The sequence below is a fragment of the Ursus arctos genome, unplaced genomic scaffold, assembly GCF_023065955.2.
Source record: "Ursus arctos isolate Adak ecotype North America unplaced genomic scaffold, UrsArc2.0 scaffold_28, whole genome shotgun sequence".
Classification (NCBI taxonomy): Eukaryota; Metazoa; Chordata; class Mammalia; order Carnivora; family Ursidae; genus Ursus; species Ursus arctos.
Window position 1 is genome coordinate 5056180 of NW_026622963.1, and position 18866 is coordinate 5075045.

The following is an 18866-nucleotide window of genomic DNA, read 5'->3' on the forward strand; positions in this document are numbered from 1 at the left end:
CTGTGTGGAAAAGGCAGGTTAGAAAGCGGTAGGCTTCATTTACGTAAGAGTGTGTGTGTGTGTGTGTGTGTGAGTAAAAGTCTGGGAGGGCATCGAAAAATGTTTAGAGGAGCTATTCCGCTTTCTTCGGGTACTTTTTCACTTTATTCTTTCAAGTCCTATAACATGGAACTCTACAAACTAACACGTATTGATTTCGTGATTTAAATAATAATGCAATTTCCACTTTGAAACCAAACAGAGTTTGCCGAGCCAGCCCACCCATTCAGCAACCTCGGTACAGGGAGCTGTGGCCTGCAGCAGGGACGTCACCGTGGAGCTGACCTCCTACAGGCCCAGGGGAACTCCACAGCAGGGGGACCAAGGCCTGGTGAGCCTGGGGACAAAGGAAGGGGCTCCAACACAGTGGGGAGCCCCAGCCGAGCTGGGCCAGGTAAGGCTGCGGAAGCTGGGGCTGGAGGTGGGAGGGAGAGCCGGAGGGTCTGTCTCCTGGGTGGTAGGTCGTTGGAACTCAGGAGAGAGTCCTTAAGGGCAGGCCACAGGCATGAAGCCCCAGGCAGGACGTGGTGTCCCCACAGCCAGCCAGCGGCGCACCCCCTTTGCAACTTTTGCATAGTTGCACTGAGAATCTTTCCAACCTGACATCTCTCTTACTCCCCAACATCACTTTCAACCTAATTGCATTTAAAAGGACGCTTGAGATGGCTGTCTTTAATGGCCACCTGGTAGCCTGTGCCGGCATCAGAGGATAACTCGAAAAGTAAAATCAATAAAAACCCATGTGATTACACTCTTGCCTGATGTTCCTGCTTGCTAGTGCCCTGAACCTGAAGCTGAGCCCCACTGCTCCTCCTCTTTCTCTCTCCAACTCCCGCTTTTGCTCCTTTTCTGTCTCACTTTTGCAAAAGAAAAAAAAAAAAGGTGGCACTGGTAAGTTCCATGTTAAAGATGGCTAACCGTGATGTAGCCTTTCTCCCTGCAACCGGGAGGCTGAAAGGACCGTGGCTCTTGTGCGGTGTTCCCCTACACCAGTAGTTCAAGTCTGACACCGTGGGGGACGCAGCATGCAGGGGCCCCCACACCAAGAAGCAACGTGCTGTGATGGGACGAGCACCGGACGGTCAACAGGAGACCCAGCTCTACCCAGAGCACTTTGGGAACTTGGGCAAGTCATTCCCACGCTTTGAGACCGGGTTCCTCTTCGGAGAAGTGAGTGATCGCTTTGGATGATTGCGAAGGTCACTTCTAACTCTGCCTTCCAGCACCAGACAGAGAACTACCCCAGGCCCCTGAGGCCTGTTTGGTGGGATCTCCTTCCTTCACCTTCTGGAAGGAAGTGCCCCGACCCCCCAAATCTGGTCTGCCGTGTGCAATCAGGCAAAGCAATCAGGCAGAGCAGACAGAGGAGGCCTGCTCCCCACCCTCAGTGGCTCCCATCTGCAAGCCCACAGCAGGGTCCCCAAGGGCAGGATGGAGCTGTGAGCCAGGCCAGCCATTGGCTTTTCTGCCTGGTGCAGCTGGGCAGGGCTTCCAGAAGGAGCAGCTGCTTCAACTGAGCTGGGCTCTGAAGGGTGCGCAGGAATTTGCCAGCTGGGGAAGAGGAAAAGGCCTTCTAGGCCAAGGGAAAAGAACATTCAAGGCCAGCAGTGTATCTGGAGACATGAAAGTTATGGGACTGGCTGGACACTGGGGCGAGTGAGTGTTCTCCAGTCACCACCCACCACCCCCCCCCCCGCTCAAGGCTGACTTGTATTGGACCACAAGAGCCGATTGTTCGATTTTCAGGAGCTGTAAGAGCCAGTTGTTAGACACAGTCATCACAGTGGAAGCCATGACAGCAACGTTTATACCAGAAATCTCCGGACACTACCCATCAGGAGTTTGGTGTTGTTTTCTTTTTCGGAAGAGTCAGTTTACCAGCCCATCACTGACATTCTCCCTCAAAAGGGTTCTGTGCTCCCTGGAATGCTTGGGGCAGAGAAAGCAGTTCCCTTTCTGTAAAGTTGCTCAGACCGGCAAGGGCCGGGTGGCCTCTGAGCATTGCCTGATGGGCCCACAGCTCTCTGCTCCCTGCAGGTCTCTGAGATGTCCTCTGAGAACCACCTGTTTTGTAACATCAAGGTAAGAGGCTCCGGCGGGCGGACATGACCCCTGCTGCAACCAGAGAAAGAGAAGCCCCAGGTACCCCAGTTCCTCAAGTCCCCAGGTATCCAGAGAAGGGGACCAAACCTGTCCCCTCACGGGTGCCGGGTCCCACTCTCAGCAGCTCTGCCTTCGCACATTGCAGGGCTCTCCCAGACTTGTGCTCTGAGCACTACAGTGGGAGCCACTTAGGTCTGGGCTCCAGCCCAGGAGGTGACTGCGTGCATATAACGGGGGGGGGGGGGTTGCTGAAGCCTTGGGGTCCAGCTCTCCCAGGCACCCAGCCCTCTCTTTCCTCCAACGCCCCCCGTTCACAGTGCTACATCGATGGCCCTTACGGAACCCCCACCCGCAGGATCTTTGCCTCCGAGCACGCGGTACTCATCGGGGCGGGCATCGGCATCACCCCCTTTGCTTCCATCCTCCAGAGCATCGTGCACAGGTGGGTGGAGAGGCTGCCAGCCCTGCCTGCACCCTGGGGCAGAGTCCCAAGAAGCCCCCCTCTCCTTTCCTCCCCTTCCTCCTCCTTCTCTCCTTTCACCCTTTTTTCTCTTTCCTCCCATGTCCAGCCTCCTTCTCTCTTTTGGCTCCCTGCCACCCCGCCCCTTGCCCCCATCCCCTGCACTATTCTTTGGACTGAGAAGTCTCATACCCGCCCCAAATTCAAAATCACTCATTGCCTCCCCTCAGGCACCAGAAGAGGAAGCATATTTGCCCCAGCTGCCAGCACTCCTGGATGGATAGCATCCAGGATGAGGACATGAAGCTCCATAAGGTGAGTGTCGCCTCCTACAGGCAGGCCTCTGGGCCTTCTCCCCTGGAAACCTCCCTGAACCAGAGCAGGCTCTCTTGGGCAGGTGCAGGGGAGGGACAGACGGATTTCCTCCCTGCTTGGAATGACTGGTCTCTATGCTTCCTTCAACACCCCATCTTCTTCCTGGTGCCTCCCAAGCCATCCAGGACTCCCCCGTCACCTCTGGGAGGCATTCTGGGCCCAGAAGATGGAGTCCCACTAAAGACCTCGGAGCCTGAAAGTCAGGCAGCTGGGGTCCAGTTATGGCCATGATGTGAACTAGCCATCACCTCGTGGTGGCTTTAAAAATGAAAACGTTTGCCTTTTGAAAATTCATTATTTTGTATAGGCCACTTAAAAGAGCTTCTGAAAAAAAATAATTAACTGGGGTGCCTGGGTGGCTCAGATGATTGGGTATCTGCCTTCAGCTCGGGTCGTGATCTCCAGGTCCTGGGATCAAGCCCCATGTGGGGCTCCCTGCTCAGCGAAGAGCCTGCTTCTCCCTCTCCCTTGTGTTCTCGTTCTCTCTCTCTCTCTCTCTCAAATGAATAAATAAAATCTTTAAAAATTTTTTTTCTATAAAAAAAAATTAGCTATTGTCCTTCTGGGTTCTTTGCAAGCTTAATATTTCAGAACACTGCTTGCTATAAACAATAGGTTTACAGAAAATCCTGACCTGGCAGTCAGGAACCTGGGTCCTGATCCCGTGCTGCTCCATGACCTAGGCAAGGTTCCTAGCGCTGCAAGCCTCAGTTTCCCCCTCTGTTAAATGGGGATGATAGTGTGCGCCCTGCTAACACCAGGGTGGTCATGCAGGCACTGGGGACCGCAGGTGCGAGCGTGCTGTGACCGAGGCAGTGCCGGCTCTGAACAGAAGGGCCCTCTCCCCAGGTGGACTTCATCTGGATCAACCGAGACCAGCGCTCTTTCGAGTGGTTTGTGAGCCTGCTGACCAAGCTGGAGATGGACCAGGCCGAGATGGCACAAGAGGGTAGGAGAGGGACAGGGCCTGGGGAGGATGGCAGCAGGCGGGGGTTCGGGCTCCGGGGCTTGTGAAGAGGGTGTGTAGATTATTCCATTCCTATCAAAAATGTGGGGGAGAGAGGAACGGTTTTTCTCCCCCCACCAAAATGTGACATTTATAAAACCAAAAAAAGAGGAGAGAAAGGTATTCATCATCCCATCCAGCTATCCAGACTATTCCAGGCGTTTTAAAGGATCTCCTCATATTTTTTCTTTTTCACATTTTACAAAAATGTGTATCCTCCTTTTTTTCTAATTTCTCTCTTTTGTGGCATTTCTTTTCATTCATGATGAGCACCTGATGAAAATTTCGATTCCCAGGCCTCATCCCAGCCTTTCAAATCAGGATCTCTGAGAGCAGGGCCCAGGAACGTACATCGTTTTATTATTATTATTATTATTATTATTATTATTATTCATTTGAGAGAGAAAGAAAGAGCAGGGGGGAGAGGCAGAGGGAGAAATAGGCACTCCACCGAGCAGGGAGCCCAATGCGGGGCTCGATCCCAGTTCCCTGGGATCATGACCCGAGCTGAAGGCAGACGCTTAACCACTGAGCCACCCAGGCTCCCCTCACCAGGAATGTCCATCCTAATGTGCTTTCAGATGACTCTTTTTTTTTTTTTTTTAGTTTTTAAGGGATAAATTACATGCCATAACATCCACCAATGCAAGTTTACAAGGACTATCGTGACATTATGACAAATGTGTACAGCTATGTAACCCCCACCACAGTCAAAACATGCGGCATTTCTGTTACCCCCAAAGTTTGCCCATTCTCCATTTGCGGCCCCCGGCAACCACTGATCTGCTTTCAATCACTACAGTTTTGCCTTTTCTAGAATCTCCTGTAAGTGGATCATAGGATGTGCCGTGATTTCTAACTTCCTTCACTTAACATAACATCTTGGAGACTCACCCATGTTGCTGCGTGTATTAGAAAGTAGCTAATTCCGGGGCGCCTGGGTAGCGCAGTCATTAAGCATCTGCCTTCGGCTCAGGGCGTGATCCCGGAGTTCCGGGATCGAGTCCCACATCAGGCTCCTCCGCTATGAGCCTGCTTCTTCCTCTCCCACTCCCCCTGCTTGTGTTCCCTCTCTGCTGGCTGTCCCTGTCACAGAAATAAATAAAATCTTAAAAAAAAAAAAAGAAAGTAGCTAATTCCTTGGCGGTGTCCTATCTTATGGATATACCGCAAGCTGTTTTGCCATTCACTTGGGCATGGATGTTAGAGTTATTTCTACTTTTTGGCCATTTGGAATAAAGCCGCCCTGAACATGTGCCTGCAAGTCTTTGTGTGGGCGTATTTGCTGGGTAGTATGGTATGTGTTAAGTTTAACTTTGTAAGGAGCGGCCAAACCGGTGTTCCAAAGTGGCCTTACCATTCAGTGTTTCCAACAGCAATGGATGAGAGTTCCGGTAGCTCTGCAACCTTGCCAACATTTGGTATTGGCAGTGTCTTTCGTTTTAGCCACTCTAGTGGGTACGTAGCAGTATCTCGGTGTGCTCTCGATTTGCATTTCCCTAACGACTGATGATGCTGAACGTATTTTCACGTTCCTGTTTGCCGTTTGTGCATTCGTAAAGTGTCCGTTCAAATATTTTGTCCACTCCTTAAACCTAGATGTTTGCCTTCTGTTTTACTAAGTTGTAAGAGTTCCTTATGTATTCTGGAAACCGGTCCGTGTCAGGGGCACATTTGATAAATACATTCTCCCTGTCTGTGGTTTGTCTTTTCATCTTCTTTTTTTTTTTTTTTTAAGATTGTATTTATTTATTTGACAGAGAGAGAGAGCCAGCGAGAGAGGGAACACAAGCAGGGGGAGTGGGAGGGGAAGAAGCAGGCTCATAGCAGAGCTGGGAGCCCGATGTGGGGCTCGATCCCAGGACTCGGGGATCACGCCCTGAGCCAAAGGCAGACACTTAACGACTGAGCCACCCAGGTGCCCCTGTCTTTTCATTTTCTTAAACTGCCTTTTGAAGGACAACATTTTGAAATTTCAGTTATGTCCAGTTTATCCGATTTTTTCTTTTATTCTTCATCCTTCTGTGTCCTGTCTAAAATCTCTGTCTCACCAAGGTCATGGGTATTTTCTCTTATGTTTTCTTCCGGAAGTTTTGCAGTGTTCGCTCTTCACTTCCATCGGTCCCCTAGTGAGTTCCACAGGGTAGAGGACACTAGGTCACGAGATCGATTGTATTCCTATTTACTAGCAACAGATAATTAGTAATGAGAAGCTTTAAACCGAAATTTTAAAAACATGAAATACTTAAGGATAAATTTAGCAAAATGCGAGCAAGTCTGTACACTACAAACTACAGAACATTTCTGAGAAGTGGTTTTCTCTATGTTTCTTGTATTTGTAATTCATTGAATTTCTGGGATGGATGGACACGTTTTCATCAAATTTGTTTTCCTAGTTTTCTTCAAAGTTGAGTAAATTTCAGTCATTCTTTCTCTGCATATTTTTATTTTGTCTCTCCTTCCTGTCACCTCACTTACACGGTTAGGCTGCTGGATATCTCACAGGTCACTGAGACTTTGTCCCCCCCCCCATCTGTGCTTCATTTTTGAGTTTTCTGCTGTATGTTTTCACGTTCACTGATCTTTTCTTCTGCAGCACCTAATCCATCCATTCCATCCTCATCAAAATCCCAGCAGGTTTTTAAAAATAGATACCGAGAGGGGCGCCTGGGTGGCTCAGTCCGTTAAGCATCCAACTCTTGATTTCTGCTCAGGTCATGATCTCAGGGTCGTGAGATCGAGCCCTGCATCAGGCTCCATGCTCAGTGTGGAGTCGGCTTGAGATTCTCTCTCTTCCCCTCCCCCCACTCATGCACGCTCTCTCTTTCCAATAAATAAATAAATGTTTTTTAAAAATAAATAAAAATTGGGCACCTGGGTGGCAGTCAGTTAAGCATCTGCCTTCAGCTCAGGTCATGAACCCAGGGTCCTGGGATCAAGTCCTGCATCAGGCTCCCTGCTCAGCCCAGAGTCTGCTTCTCCCTCTACCTCTCTCCCCTGCTCGTGATCTCTCTCTCTCAAATAAATAAATAAAATATAAATAAATAAATAAGTAAATAAGATACTGAGAAGCTGATTCTAAAATTTATTTGGAAAACCAAAAGACCCAAATAGCTATTAATCCTGTCCATTGTGTTTTCATTTGTGTCATATTTTTCTTCTCCAGAAGTTCCATTTGGGTCTCTTCTATGACTTCCATTTCTCTCTTCATCCTGGGTTCTTTCTTTTATTTCTACATTCTCTCAACCACACTTTCAGTATTTGCTGTGATATGTTTGTCTGAGTCCATCATCTCTGTCATTTCTTGGTCTGCTTCTAGTGACTCAGTTTCTCCTAGTTATGGAACATACTCTCCTACTTCTCTGCATGCCCGATAATTTTGTTGGATGTCAGGCATCGTGAACTACGTGCTGTGTGTTCTGGATTTTGTGGTATTTCTTTACACAGTACTGAACCTTGTTCCGGTGCGCGGTTACATTACTCAGGGGAATTGGGATCCTTTCACAACTTGCTTGGATCTTTTCTTAGGGTGGGTGCAGAGTGGGCGTTAGTGGGGGGCGACACTTCTGCGGGCTGCACGCACTGCCCTGAACATTACAAGGTCTCTCCACTCTTGCTAATGGAAACACAAACTATTCCCAGCTCTGTTCGAGCTCCCAGTACCGTTCAGCCTAGTGTTTTCTGGTAATTTCCTTTCCTGTATGTATTGGTTAACACTCAGCCAAAGACTTAGTGGAAACTTTATGCAGATTTTTGGAGGCACCTTCTGCCCTCCCTCTTTCTCTTCTTCCCCTTGCTCTTCTTCTTTGCAGTTCCCTTTCCTCAGTTTTGTGACTGGCAAATTCTAGCTGCCTTGTGTCTCCGCAGCGCAGTGAGACCAGCATCAGGCAGTAAGCTGGGGTTCACCTCATCTGTTCTCTCTCAGTGACCCCAGTTCTGTGCTGCTTGATCACACGAGTGTGGAAACCATTGTTTCATATCTTTTGTCCATTTTTCTAGTTGTTTAAGGTGAGAAAGTAAATATGATTCTTTTTCCTCCAACATAATTTTTTTTCACATTTATTTATTTTTAGAGAGAATGAGAGAGAATGTTCAAGCAGGGGGAGGGCGAGAGGGCAAGAACCTCGAGCAGACTCCAGGCTGAGCACAGAGTCCGATGCAGGGCTTGATCTCACGACCTGAGCTGAAACCAAGGGTTGGACGCTCAACTGACCGAGCCACCCAGGCGCCCCCCAACATAAATTTTTAGTGTCCATAAGCTGCTAGTCGACATGAACAGGTGGAGAAGCATCGGTATGGATTGGGGGTGAATGGTCAGGATTTGTCCTGAGGAGGTGACAGTCAACAGGGGGAGAGAGTGGCCTAAGGTACAGGTTAAACAACTTAGCACGTACGAATTATTTTCCCGTTGGTCCCTTCTTTTATGCTTTCATCAAAAATGAATGTTGTGGGGGGTGCCTGGGTAGCGCAGTCGTTAAACGTCTGCCTTCGGCTCAGGGCGTGATCCCGGCGTTCGGGGATCGAGTTCCACATCGGGCTCCTCCGCTGGGAGCCTGCTTCTTCCTCTCCCACTCCCCCTGCTTGTGTTCCCTCTCTCGCTGGCGGTCTCTCTGTCACATAAATAAATAAAATCTAAAAAAAAAAAAAAAAATGAATGTTGTGAATGTCCCCCTCCCCACCCCTAAGGGTTGCTGCCTACTTTTCGTGCCGAGACAAGGCTTAGTCTGTGCGATAGTGTGTCTCTCTGGGCTCATCGTAGCCTTCACAGGTCACCTTTATGGGATGCTGTGTTTTCAAGTTAACCTGTTAGAATCATTGTTTTGTTTTACCTACAGAATAACTCATATGAGGAGGAATAGCTTTAGATATGCTTCTAACTTTAGAGAACCGGTGCGGGGGAGGTTTTACTGGTTGAGTTCCGTGGAACCAGACCTTATTTGGGTGTTTAATGATCCTAAGGCTTCCATGAGTGAATTAAAATTCCTATGATAAAAGTTTATAAGTTCAAGTAATCAAACGCAGTTTTTTTATGAGAAACATGCAAACAGATGTGGTTTATTATAACAAATGTGCAAAGCCCTGAAGCACAAGTCAACAGTGTTTGAAACAGAACTGGTAAACTTCAGAATGTGGCAATAAAGCTCCTCGCCCTTTCTTGTAAATAACAATTATAGCAAATATTTATAGAGCCTCGATGTCGTTCTCAATGCTTTTATGTATATTAATTTATTAGAAACTCAATTTTAGGATGACAAGCTGGGGGGGAGTTTAGATTTCATTTACATTTCCTGGTTACTGGTATATAAATATTTGCTATTTGCTTCTTCCGAATCTGTGTAAACAAAGGATAACAGCAAACCTGGTGCTTTGCATTCTCAAAGCCACTTGAGTCAACAACTTTATTACCTCAGATTTCTTCCAGGGTTTTTCATTAACTGCAACAGAAACCCGTGACTTCTGATTTCAACTTTAATTATTTACCAAGGTTGGAGTTCAAGAATGTGTGGCCTATCGCTTTTAATTTCTACAGCTTAAGCTTCAAATATTCTGTTTGAGTTTGAATCTTTATTCTATCCCATTATAGCTACCAAAACTTGGGGACATTATTGGGGCGCCTGGGTGGCGCAGCGGTTAAGCGTCTGCCTTCGGCTCAGGGCGTGATCCCGGCGTTCTGGGATCGAGCCCCACATCAGGCTCCTCCGCTGGGAGCCTGTTTCTTCCTCTCCCACTCCCTCTGCTTGTGTTCCCTCTCTCGCTAGCTGTCTCTCTGTCAAAATAAACAAATAAAATCTTAAAAAAAAAAAAAACTTGGGGACATTATTTAACTGCTTTGCTTCAATTTCCTCATGCGAAAAATATGGATGGACAACCCACCTCATAGGGTTGTCATGAGGGCTCAATGAGATCCTCTGTGCTGCACACAGAACAGTGACTGGAGCTTACTAACTGCTCAGTAAAGCAAGCAGCAGCAGTCGGAATAGTACTAGTAGCAGCGGTAGCAATAGTAGTAGCAGTAGTAGTAGTAGCAATAGTAGCAGCGGCAGTGGTAGTCATAGCAGTAGTAGTAGCAGTAGTAGCAATTGTGGTAGCAGTGGCTGTAGTAGCGATCATAGTAGTAGCAGTAGTAGTAGCAGCAATAGTATGAATAGTAGTAGCTATAGTAGCTGTAGTACTAGTAGCAGCAGTAGTAATCGTAGTAGTAGCAGTAGCTGTAGTAGCAATAGAAATAGTAGCAATAGTAGTAGTAGCAGTAGCTGTGATAGTAATAGTCATAGTAGCTGTAGTAGTAATAGTCATAGTAGCAGTAGCTGTAGTAGCAATAGTAGCAGCAGCAGCAGTAGTAGTTGTAGCAGTGGCTATGTTAGCAGTGGTAGTAATGGTAGTAGTATCTGTAGTAGCAATCATAGTAGCAGTAGCTGTAGTAGCAATGGAAATAGTAGCAGTGGTAGGAATAGTCGTAGTAGCAGTAGCTGTAGTAGTAATAGTCATAGTAGTAGTAGCAGTAGTAGCAATAGTCGTAGTAGGAGTAGCAGCAACAATAGCAGTGGTAGCAATAGTTGTAGTAGTAGCAATAGTCATAGTAGCAGCAGCAGTACTATTCATAGTAGCAGTAGCAGCAACAATAGCAGTGGTAGCACTCACAGTAGCAATAGTAGTAGCGGCAGTGACAGCAGTAGCAGCGGTGGTAGTAGTAGTAGTAGTAGTAGCAGCAGCAGCAGTAGTAGTAGTAGCAGTAGTACTACTACTAGTAGTATTTCACCGCTATACGATGTATGGTACGGTCAGTGGTCTGCCACGCTCCTGCTACGGGACACATTTTTCTGATTCTCCACTATCATATATAAAGCTGCAATTAATATGTATGTGCACAGAGTTTATTTCCTCCCTTTGGATGATTTCCTTAAGAGAATGTCCCAGAGATAGAATGACCGTCTCAAACACAACAGTTTTGGAGAGGGCGGAAACCCCATGTCAGGTCCTTCTCCAGAGCGCCTCCTTCTCCCTCCCACCACGGGTCACTTTCCCCTTCCCCCTCTCTGGGGGATAGGGACTCTGAGGGAGGGGAAGAAGGGTCAGGGCTCTCTCAGGCGGGTGTCCCTCATGGTACCTCTCGTTCCTTCCCACGCCGCCCTGCCCTACTCAAGTGAAGTGATAGGTGAAATAAAATGGATTCTCCCTCCTAGCCATTTGCATTTTAACAGGGACTGAGGCCTTAAGCCAAGGGAAAAGGGGGCTAATGGAGCATGTGAAATAATAGAGAGCCGGCTGGGATGGCATGAATCCTTTGGTCTTGGGAGAGGAGAAGGATGAAGTGATCATCAGCTCGTGGAGCCAACGTCCCAGATCAGGCGCCATCATTCCTGGCTCTGACCAATGCGCAAGTGGGAGGACCATCATTCCTGGCTCGGACCAATGCGCAAGTGGAAGGACCATCATTCCTGGCTCGGACCAATGCACAAGTGGAAGGACCATCATTCCTGGCTCGGACCAATGCACAAGTGGAAGGACCATCATTCCTGGCTCGGACCAATGTGCAGGTGGAAGGACCATCATTCCTGGCTCGGACCAATGCACAAGTGGAAGGACCATCATTCCTGGCTTGGACCAGTGCGCAAGTGGAAGGTGGTATCTGCCAGCCTCTTCCCTGGCGTGGCCCACGTGGAAAATGATAACATTTATCTGTCGTAGCAGGGAAAACGGAGGCCGCTGCTTGAGCACAGAGGGGCCCACCAGGGAGCTCCCATTGCCCTGAGAGCAGAAGGGATCAGTATCTCAGCAAACCCGTCCCACTGCAGGCACTGAGCAGTGGACACCTGCCAGTATCCGGGCCTGTGTCCAGGCAGATCCAGGCCAATCTCTGCCCTGTCCCTGCTGTCCTCTGGCTCCCCTTCTGGGATGCGGCTCTCATCCTATCACACCCTGCTCCGATACCCACTACCGGCCCGCATTGGCCTGCTGGGCACTCAAGACCCTTCCCATTGCGGCCTCAGCGTGTGTCCCATCTCATCTCCCATCTCCTGCTGCCCCGTTCAAGGATCCCGCACTCTAAGCAGGCAGTCACCTCACGCCCCACAAACACATCTGTCCCAGCTTCTCATCCTTGGCTCATCTGTCTCCCCTTCTTAGGATGCCCTCCTTTCCCACACCCCCTCCCAGCTTGGAATCGTGCCCCTCTCCCAAGACCTGTCCCAGTCCCCACCCTCCCAGAAAGCAGCTCCACCGGCTCCAGCCCTTCTCTGTAGATCGGTAGCATTTGCCATCTGACCCACTCATTCAACCCTTGACCCTTCGGTCTCGGTTATCTTTTTGGCTGTGCCTGGCCTCTGTCCCCAACCAGACTGAACAGACACCATGAGGCGTGACAGGGCATGATCTTCGGAGCCCAAGGACTGCTGTGCCGCCCTGGGGTGCGTTTCCCCTTCAAGTCCTGGGGTGCTGTGGGGTGCAGGTCAGACAGCGGATGCGGCACTGTGTACCCTCCAGCAGTGGGCCATCTTGCCTTTCTAAAGCGCTGGGCGCTTGGAGGTTGTGGCGAGCACAGTGGCCGAAGGTGTGAGTTCTGAGCACTCGTGCTCTCGCTCCAAGCCCCGGGGCACGGGCCCGACATCCTGCCCTGTCGCTATCACGGGCGCCAGCCCCTCAGTGCTGCCTTTGCCTCCCACACCCAGGCCCCTTCCTGGAGCTGCATATGTACATGACCTCTGCACTGGGCAAGAATGACATGAAGGCCATCGGCCTGCAGATGGCCCTCGACCTCCTGGCCAAGAAGGAGAAGAAGGACTCCATCACGGGCCTCCAGACACGTACCCAGCCTGGGCGGCCTGACTGGAACAAGGTAAAGGCCAGCGAGAGCCCCGCCGCCTGCAGGGGGACCAGTGGGGCTGAGAGCCTAGGGCAGTGGCTGGGGAGATTAGGGCCAAGCAGGTGGGGACCGAGCACGAGGCCATCATCCAGGGTCCAGCTGGGAGCTATCATGGGCTCACCTTGTTCCATCACTGGGCTCAGTTTCCCCATCTGTTCAGAGAAGAAGCTAGCCAGTTTGACCTCCTAGGCCTCCCCCAGCCCTGACTCCCTAGGAACCGGGGTCAGAAGGCCTGAGTAGACGGGGTCTTGGGCAAGCACCAAGTCCTATCCTTCTCGGTACACATGGAAAGACTGAGGCCCAAAGGCACAACAGTTTGCAGTCTTTCTATTTTATTTCTCAGATAGGTTTTTAAATTCTTCTTCCCCCGAGCACTTACCAGAGTGCAGTTCGTGTGAGGTGCCGGAAGGTACTGCTTTTTAGTCTGCGGGCGATAGTCACGCCCAGAGAGATCAGGGCACCGATGAGGGCTTTCCGCAGTGGCCTCCGTAAGCAGAATTTGGGGTGGGAAAGGGTCTTCACTGGGGGGACGGCTGGACTTTAGGAAAGAGACATCTCAACGGAGGCACGTGACGGGCGGAGCAGTAGTGGGATGTCCGGGGTTCAACGTGCCCGTGGGGCCCTACTGCTGCCCCCCAACACTGCAGTCTCCCCGCAGACGTGCTCCAGATGTGGGTCTTTCTGGTCCAGCCCCTTCCTGGGGTTGAGCCACTGGCCCCTAAATGAATGGCTGCGTGTTGGACCCTCTGCTCTGAAGCCAAGCATCTGTGCCTTGGAGCTCCTCGTGGGGACAGAGGGACGTGGCTGCCGACACACGATGTTGTCAGCTCCAGCTGGGTGTGTCCTTACACCACAGGCTCACTCCCCTGCCTCTGCTCTCTCCTCCCCCGCGTGGGCTCCAGGTGTTCCAGAAAGTGGCCGCTGAGAAGAAGGGCAAGGTGCAGGTGTTCTTCTGTGGCTCCCCAGCCCTGGCCAAGGTGCTCAAGGGCCACTGTGAGCAGTTCGGCTTCAAATTCTTCCAAGAGAACTTTTAGCCTCATCCCTCCCAGTTCTGCCCAACCCACACTGCCAGCCAACTCCATCACAGCGCTCCCAAGCCCCACAGAGGCCAGCCTCAGAGGACCCACCTGGTCCCGTTCCACACCCAGAGCGGGAGCGCCCAGGGCCAGATGGACTTCCTTCCAGACCCAGGGCAGAGGGTGGCGGCCTGCGTGGTGCTGCCGTGCATTCTGGGATTGCTGAGAAACTGACCACGCCAGAGGCCGGCAGCTCTGGAAGGGGCAGGGGAGGGGGCTTCCCAGGCCACTGGCCCTCCGAAAGTCCTCTGAGGGAGCCTTCCCCTGCAACGGTGGTCCCGCACCTGCCTAATCATCACAGTCATTCAGGATTTTATCCCAACCTTGTATTATGAAGCTTCGCGAACATACAGACAGCTTAAAGAATTGCAGAGTGGACAGGCATACCCACTTGCTGGATTCCTCTGTTAGCAGTTTGCTGTATTTGCCCTTCTGTGTATTATGCATCTGTCCCTCTGTCCATTTCAGAGCACGCTTTGCCGTATTCACAAGACCTTTCTTTACCTGTAGACTCCTGGATCCCACTCCCAGGAATTCTGATTGTGAAGCTCTGGGGAGGAGACCCGGAAGATGTATTTTATTCAAAATCCATCCTCTTCGGAATAAATAAGCAGCACATTGCCTACTTCTCTCTCTGTCGCTGTCTCCCTAGCGGTCTGTGTCTCCTTTCCTCCCTGCCTCTCTCCCTCTGCCTCTCCCCTGCATGTGTCCCTCTGTGTCCCTTCCTGGCTCCACATGTTGGTTTCTCCCTTCTCCCCATGTACTGAGTCATCACAGAAATAGGAAGGAGACTGTGTGTGTGTGTGTGTGTGTGTGTGTGTGTGTCCATGTGAGGGGACACAGGAAGGCGGTGTGCCTGGAAAGCATGCAGCTCGTTACTTGAACTCACTTGAGCCAGCCTCCCTGGCCACCTCTCCGAGTCTGACTCTTCATCTGAAAAATGGCCCTGATGACATCGCCCGGTCACAGTTGTTGTGAGAGGAGAATGAGACATCAGCATCAGGGCTCGGGACATGCATCTTCCATCCCCGCCTGGCTCTGTGTCTCAGCGTCTTCTCCCCAGGCAGCCTCTGTCGCATCTGTCACCGTGTGGCCGGAGTACCTTGCAGAGACAGCAAATGCCGAAGTTCTCCTACAAGACACGTTGTGGAGGGCAGGGCTGGGAGGGCTGGCCTCGCCCCTTCGGATCTTAGCTGGGGGCTCCCATCTGCCCCACACCGCCAGCCCCTGTGAACCCTTCAAGTTCCTGGGCACCCTCCCCGTTTCAGCCTGTCCTGCTAGTTCTCTCCCTTCTGCGGGATCTGAAACACTCCACCCCAAACCCGCCTTCCAGGGGTTCGAATCAGGCATTTTCCCACAGAATTGCAGGTTGTGCCTTGCTGTGGTGCGGATTGGAAGACCCAGAGGAGAACAGGTGAAGCAGCTGGGTGACGCCGTGATGATGACACCCCTTACAAAGAGCTGGACGTCCAAGGGGGGAGCTGGGACCCAGATGAGGGGGCGGGTGCAGAGGCTGAGCAGAGAGGAGCGATGGAAGCATCCTGGGGGTGACCAGGAAACAAAGTCGGTGGGGAAAGTTCTCTTCCCAAAGCAGCAGCGAGAGAAGTGGATGGTGGCCAACAGAGTGGAAGGGTGCCCTGGGGAAGAGGGCAGAGTGCTCCGTGGGGACTGAGGCAGACAGGAGGTGGGAGAAGGGACATCGGAGGCAGGAGGAACAAGAGGAAGAGCTGGCAGCACCACAGTGAAGCGTTGGGTGCAGAGGGCAGGGAGGAAGGGAGCCGGGCCTCACTGAGCCCCTCCACGCTCGGAGCCCGCACATCTGGGAGACCTGGTGTCCGGGGCCTTCTACACGCGACCAGGTTCCATTCCCGGCAAACCTGGGGGAGGCACACGACTCACGGCGAGGAGTCGAGTTACCAGCCTGAGGCCTCACAGGCTAGGAACCCATTTCCCCTGCTGATTTGGTCCCCCCCCCCCCCCCCCCCCGCCGCACCAGACTTGCTTGGGGGGAAACTGTCACCCTCTGTGGTGGAGAAGTTAACGAATTGCCTGTCCTGACTTAGGGCTGGGGTACGCAACGGCAATGTGCAGAAGTCATTTGGGAAGTTGGCAAAGCAGAGTCTGTTTAGCGTAGGACTTCTCTGTCTTTCTGTCTGTGTATCTCTGTTCATCTAGAGTTTTATATCGCACAGAGGGTGGGAGCAGTCGGAAGAACATGAACCTAGATTCTAAAATCCATTAAGGGCCCACAGGTTTGACTTAGGCTTTCTCTCCAGACATACCCCAGTTGCCCACTGGAGGGCGCTGCGGAATCAGGGATCTTGGAGGTTTCTTTTGCTGGGAAGGAGACCGGTGCCCGAGCGGCAGTGAATCCAAGACCCGCCAGAGGAGACCGCGCCCCACCCCGAAGCCTGGCTCCAGGCAACACCTCCAGGCCCAGACGCGGGCAGTCTGTGAAGTCAAGAGAATTCATTTTCAAGATCAGAGTTCCTCTAGCTGCCAGCCCCTAACAGCACCTCACAGATGCGCACACAGACGCTCTCCCCGCCACGCCCCCCACATACCCTCCCTTCCTGGGACCCACTGTCCAAGTTCTGGGGCTTCCCACGGTTCCATCTCTCAGGTCAGAATAGGCCTGACTGGGGGAGAGTTTGTAGGTCCAGACCCTGCCCTGGCTCTCTGCCACCTCCTATCATTGTAGGTGGCAGGATCCAATGTGTGGTCTGTCCGTCTGGGTGTTGCCTGGACGTCCAGATGGGGACTGTCCTACCATCAGCAAGAAACAAATGCATCCGTCCGGCTCGCTGACTTTCCTCCTTAGACATTTGTGGGTCTAAGAGGGCTAAGGCAGGTGCACAGAAAGAGAGCAGAGGGAGCACAGGCGAACTACAGAAAAAGAGTGGCTTCTGTGGGTGTGAGCTGCGAGCTCCCCAAGCTCAGGCCTGCGGCCCCAGAATCTAGCACAGACGGAACGGCAATAGGCCTACCCTGCATGTTGACTCCCACAAAGCCAAGGGCCTACCTAACTGGCATTATCCTCGGGAAGGAAGGGTCCTCTGCATATAACTGTCATTTGTCATCTGGGAAACAAAGGCGCGAACTCGAGCCTGCGGAAGGAATCCCTTCGCCAGGCTCCACGACGCTGCCCTGCTCCAAGGACAGCTCTGACAGAGACGGCAGGCGTCCGTGAAGTGATGGGACAGGCCCACCCAAACGAACGAGACACACAAGTGCAGTCTATTAATACCCAGAGAGCCAACGGGCGTTCACGGGAGCGGGGGTGACGGCGGCCACATTGAGAGGCGTCACCAGCCTGGCAGACAGAGTCAAGATTAGGGAGGGATTAGAGACAAGACTGGCGCTGGGCGAACACCTTGGAGACGCGCAGGGAAAGGGCCTTTGGCCTCTGAAGTCAGGGCACTGGCTTCCACGTTTGCCTCTGTCCCCGTCAGCCATGTGACCTCGGGTCTGCCCTGGGATCTCTCTGAGCTGTCGCTGCCTCATCTGAAAGACGGACAGATTAAGGATGAATATTTTACAATGCCAGTATATGCATAATCCTTTCTTAAAAGATCTGCAAAAAAATACATGTTTTTCATCTGTCTGCTTTGGGAAGTGGGAATGGAGGGAACAGGAAGGAAAGGATTTTGTTCGGGGGTGGTTTTTCTGGGGTTTTTTGGCTTTTTTTCTTTTTATCTTCTACCCCTCCATAAAGTTCAAACTTTTTATGATAAAGGTCTATAGGTTTTACAGTTTTATCTTTTAAAAAAGGATGTTAAGCGAAAGAAAAAAAGAAAAAACCACCTCCCGTAAGCCAAAATAAACGCGTGTGCGTCTGGGGCGGGGGATAAATCGGTAGAAACGTATTGAAAGGCAGGAGACACACCAAGCGTTCACAGCGGCCAACGGTAGAGGAGGTAAGGGAGGACTTTGACGTTTTCCTCCTTCCTATTTTACGGATCCATGTATTACCCATGTAACGGTTCACACTCTGGTATAGAAATTTTCCACCGTGCTCTTCAGGAATTGCTTTTATGATCGTTTCACTTCTTAATCTATGTCTTTAGGTTAAGGCCTGTATAGTTTTTCAAGAATAAACATAATGGAGACATTGAGGTGTCGTGAAGATCCTGAAGACCGATTAGCTCCCAAATGGAAGTGTCTGGAACGCGGCTGGGCAGTGGGACTGGCCCCTCCAGCTGGGGGCGCTGCCCGACCTCTTCTGAAAAGGGAGGTCGCTGCGTAACCAGATTCAATGTGCCAACCTGTGGGCCCCAGCCGGTCTCAGGAGTAAAGCTGGTCCGCGCAGACTGCAGAGGCCGTGGGCATTCAGGAGAAGCTGCCTGCGCGGGGCTGGGGCCAGCAACAGCCCAGCCTCGCAGGCCAGATGCCGGGGGCTGGGGGGCTGGGCCGGGGGATGGGGGGAGGCACTGTTTCTGCTAAACAAACACTCAGAGTAACCAGGATCCCCGACAGATTGATGCATCTTTTTATGATCTGTCTTTACAATATGATGACTCTCTCCTTTTAAAAATAAGATTAATTCAGACAAGACATTTATTTTATGGGCAAATCCATCCCAGGGGGAAAAATACTCAAGCTGAACGGCGGAGATGGCTGGAAGGAGACTTGACTCTGCAGGAAGCTTCCAGCCTCCCAACCCGAGTCACGTGGCAATGGCCCCAAAAGGGCTCCCTGCTCCTGCCCGTGCACAAATGGGGCCATCTGGAATCATCCCAGCTGGGTGAGGGTAGCCCGCTGGAGAAAACAAAATAAAGAAATATAGGTAGTGAGTTGCTGTGTGGTAAGCAAGAAAGGGGCACATTTTTTGGTAAAAAAGTTCTGAGTTGCACCCAGATGTGGTGGGATATGAGTTTTTATATATAGATGAAGCTTGTCTTTAAATGCCCCTGAAGAGAGTTCAAAAGACATGAATTATTTGTC

General features: G+C 51.2%; 1 protein-coding gene across 1 annotated transcript in view; it reads left to right on the plus strand.

Moving 5' to 3' along the window:
* The window catches only part of NOX5 (NADPH oxidase 5), a 34303-nt gene extending 19756 nt beyond the window's left edge, over positions 1-14547 (plus strand). Inside the window, exons 11-17 of the mRNA XM_057303807.1 lie at positions 242-433; positions 2077-2121; positions 2460-2584; positions 2833-2917; positions 3827-3926; positions 12653-12819; positions 13749-14547. Coding sequence (XP_057159790.1) covers positions 242-433; positions 2077-2121; positions 2460-2584; positions 2833-2917; positions 3827-3926; positions 12653-12819; positions 13749-13880 — 846 coding nt within the window. The 3' untranslated portion in view covers positions 13881-14547. The remainder of the gene's footprint in view (positions 1-241; positions 434-2076; positions 2122-2459; positions 2585-2832; positions 2918-3826; positions 3927-12652; positions 12820-13748) is intronic.
* Positions 14548-18866: the final 4319 nt, after the last annotated feature.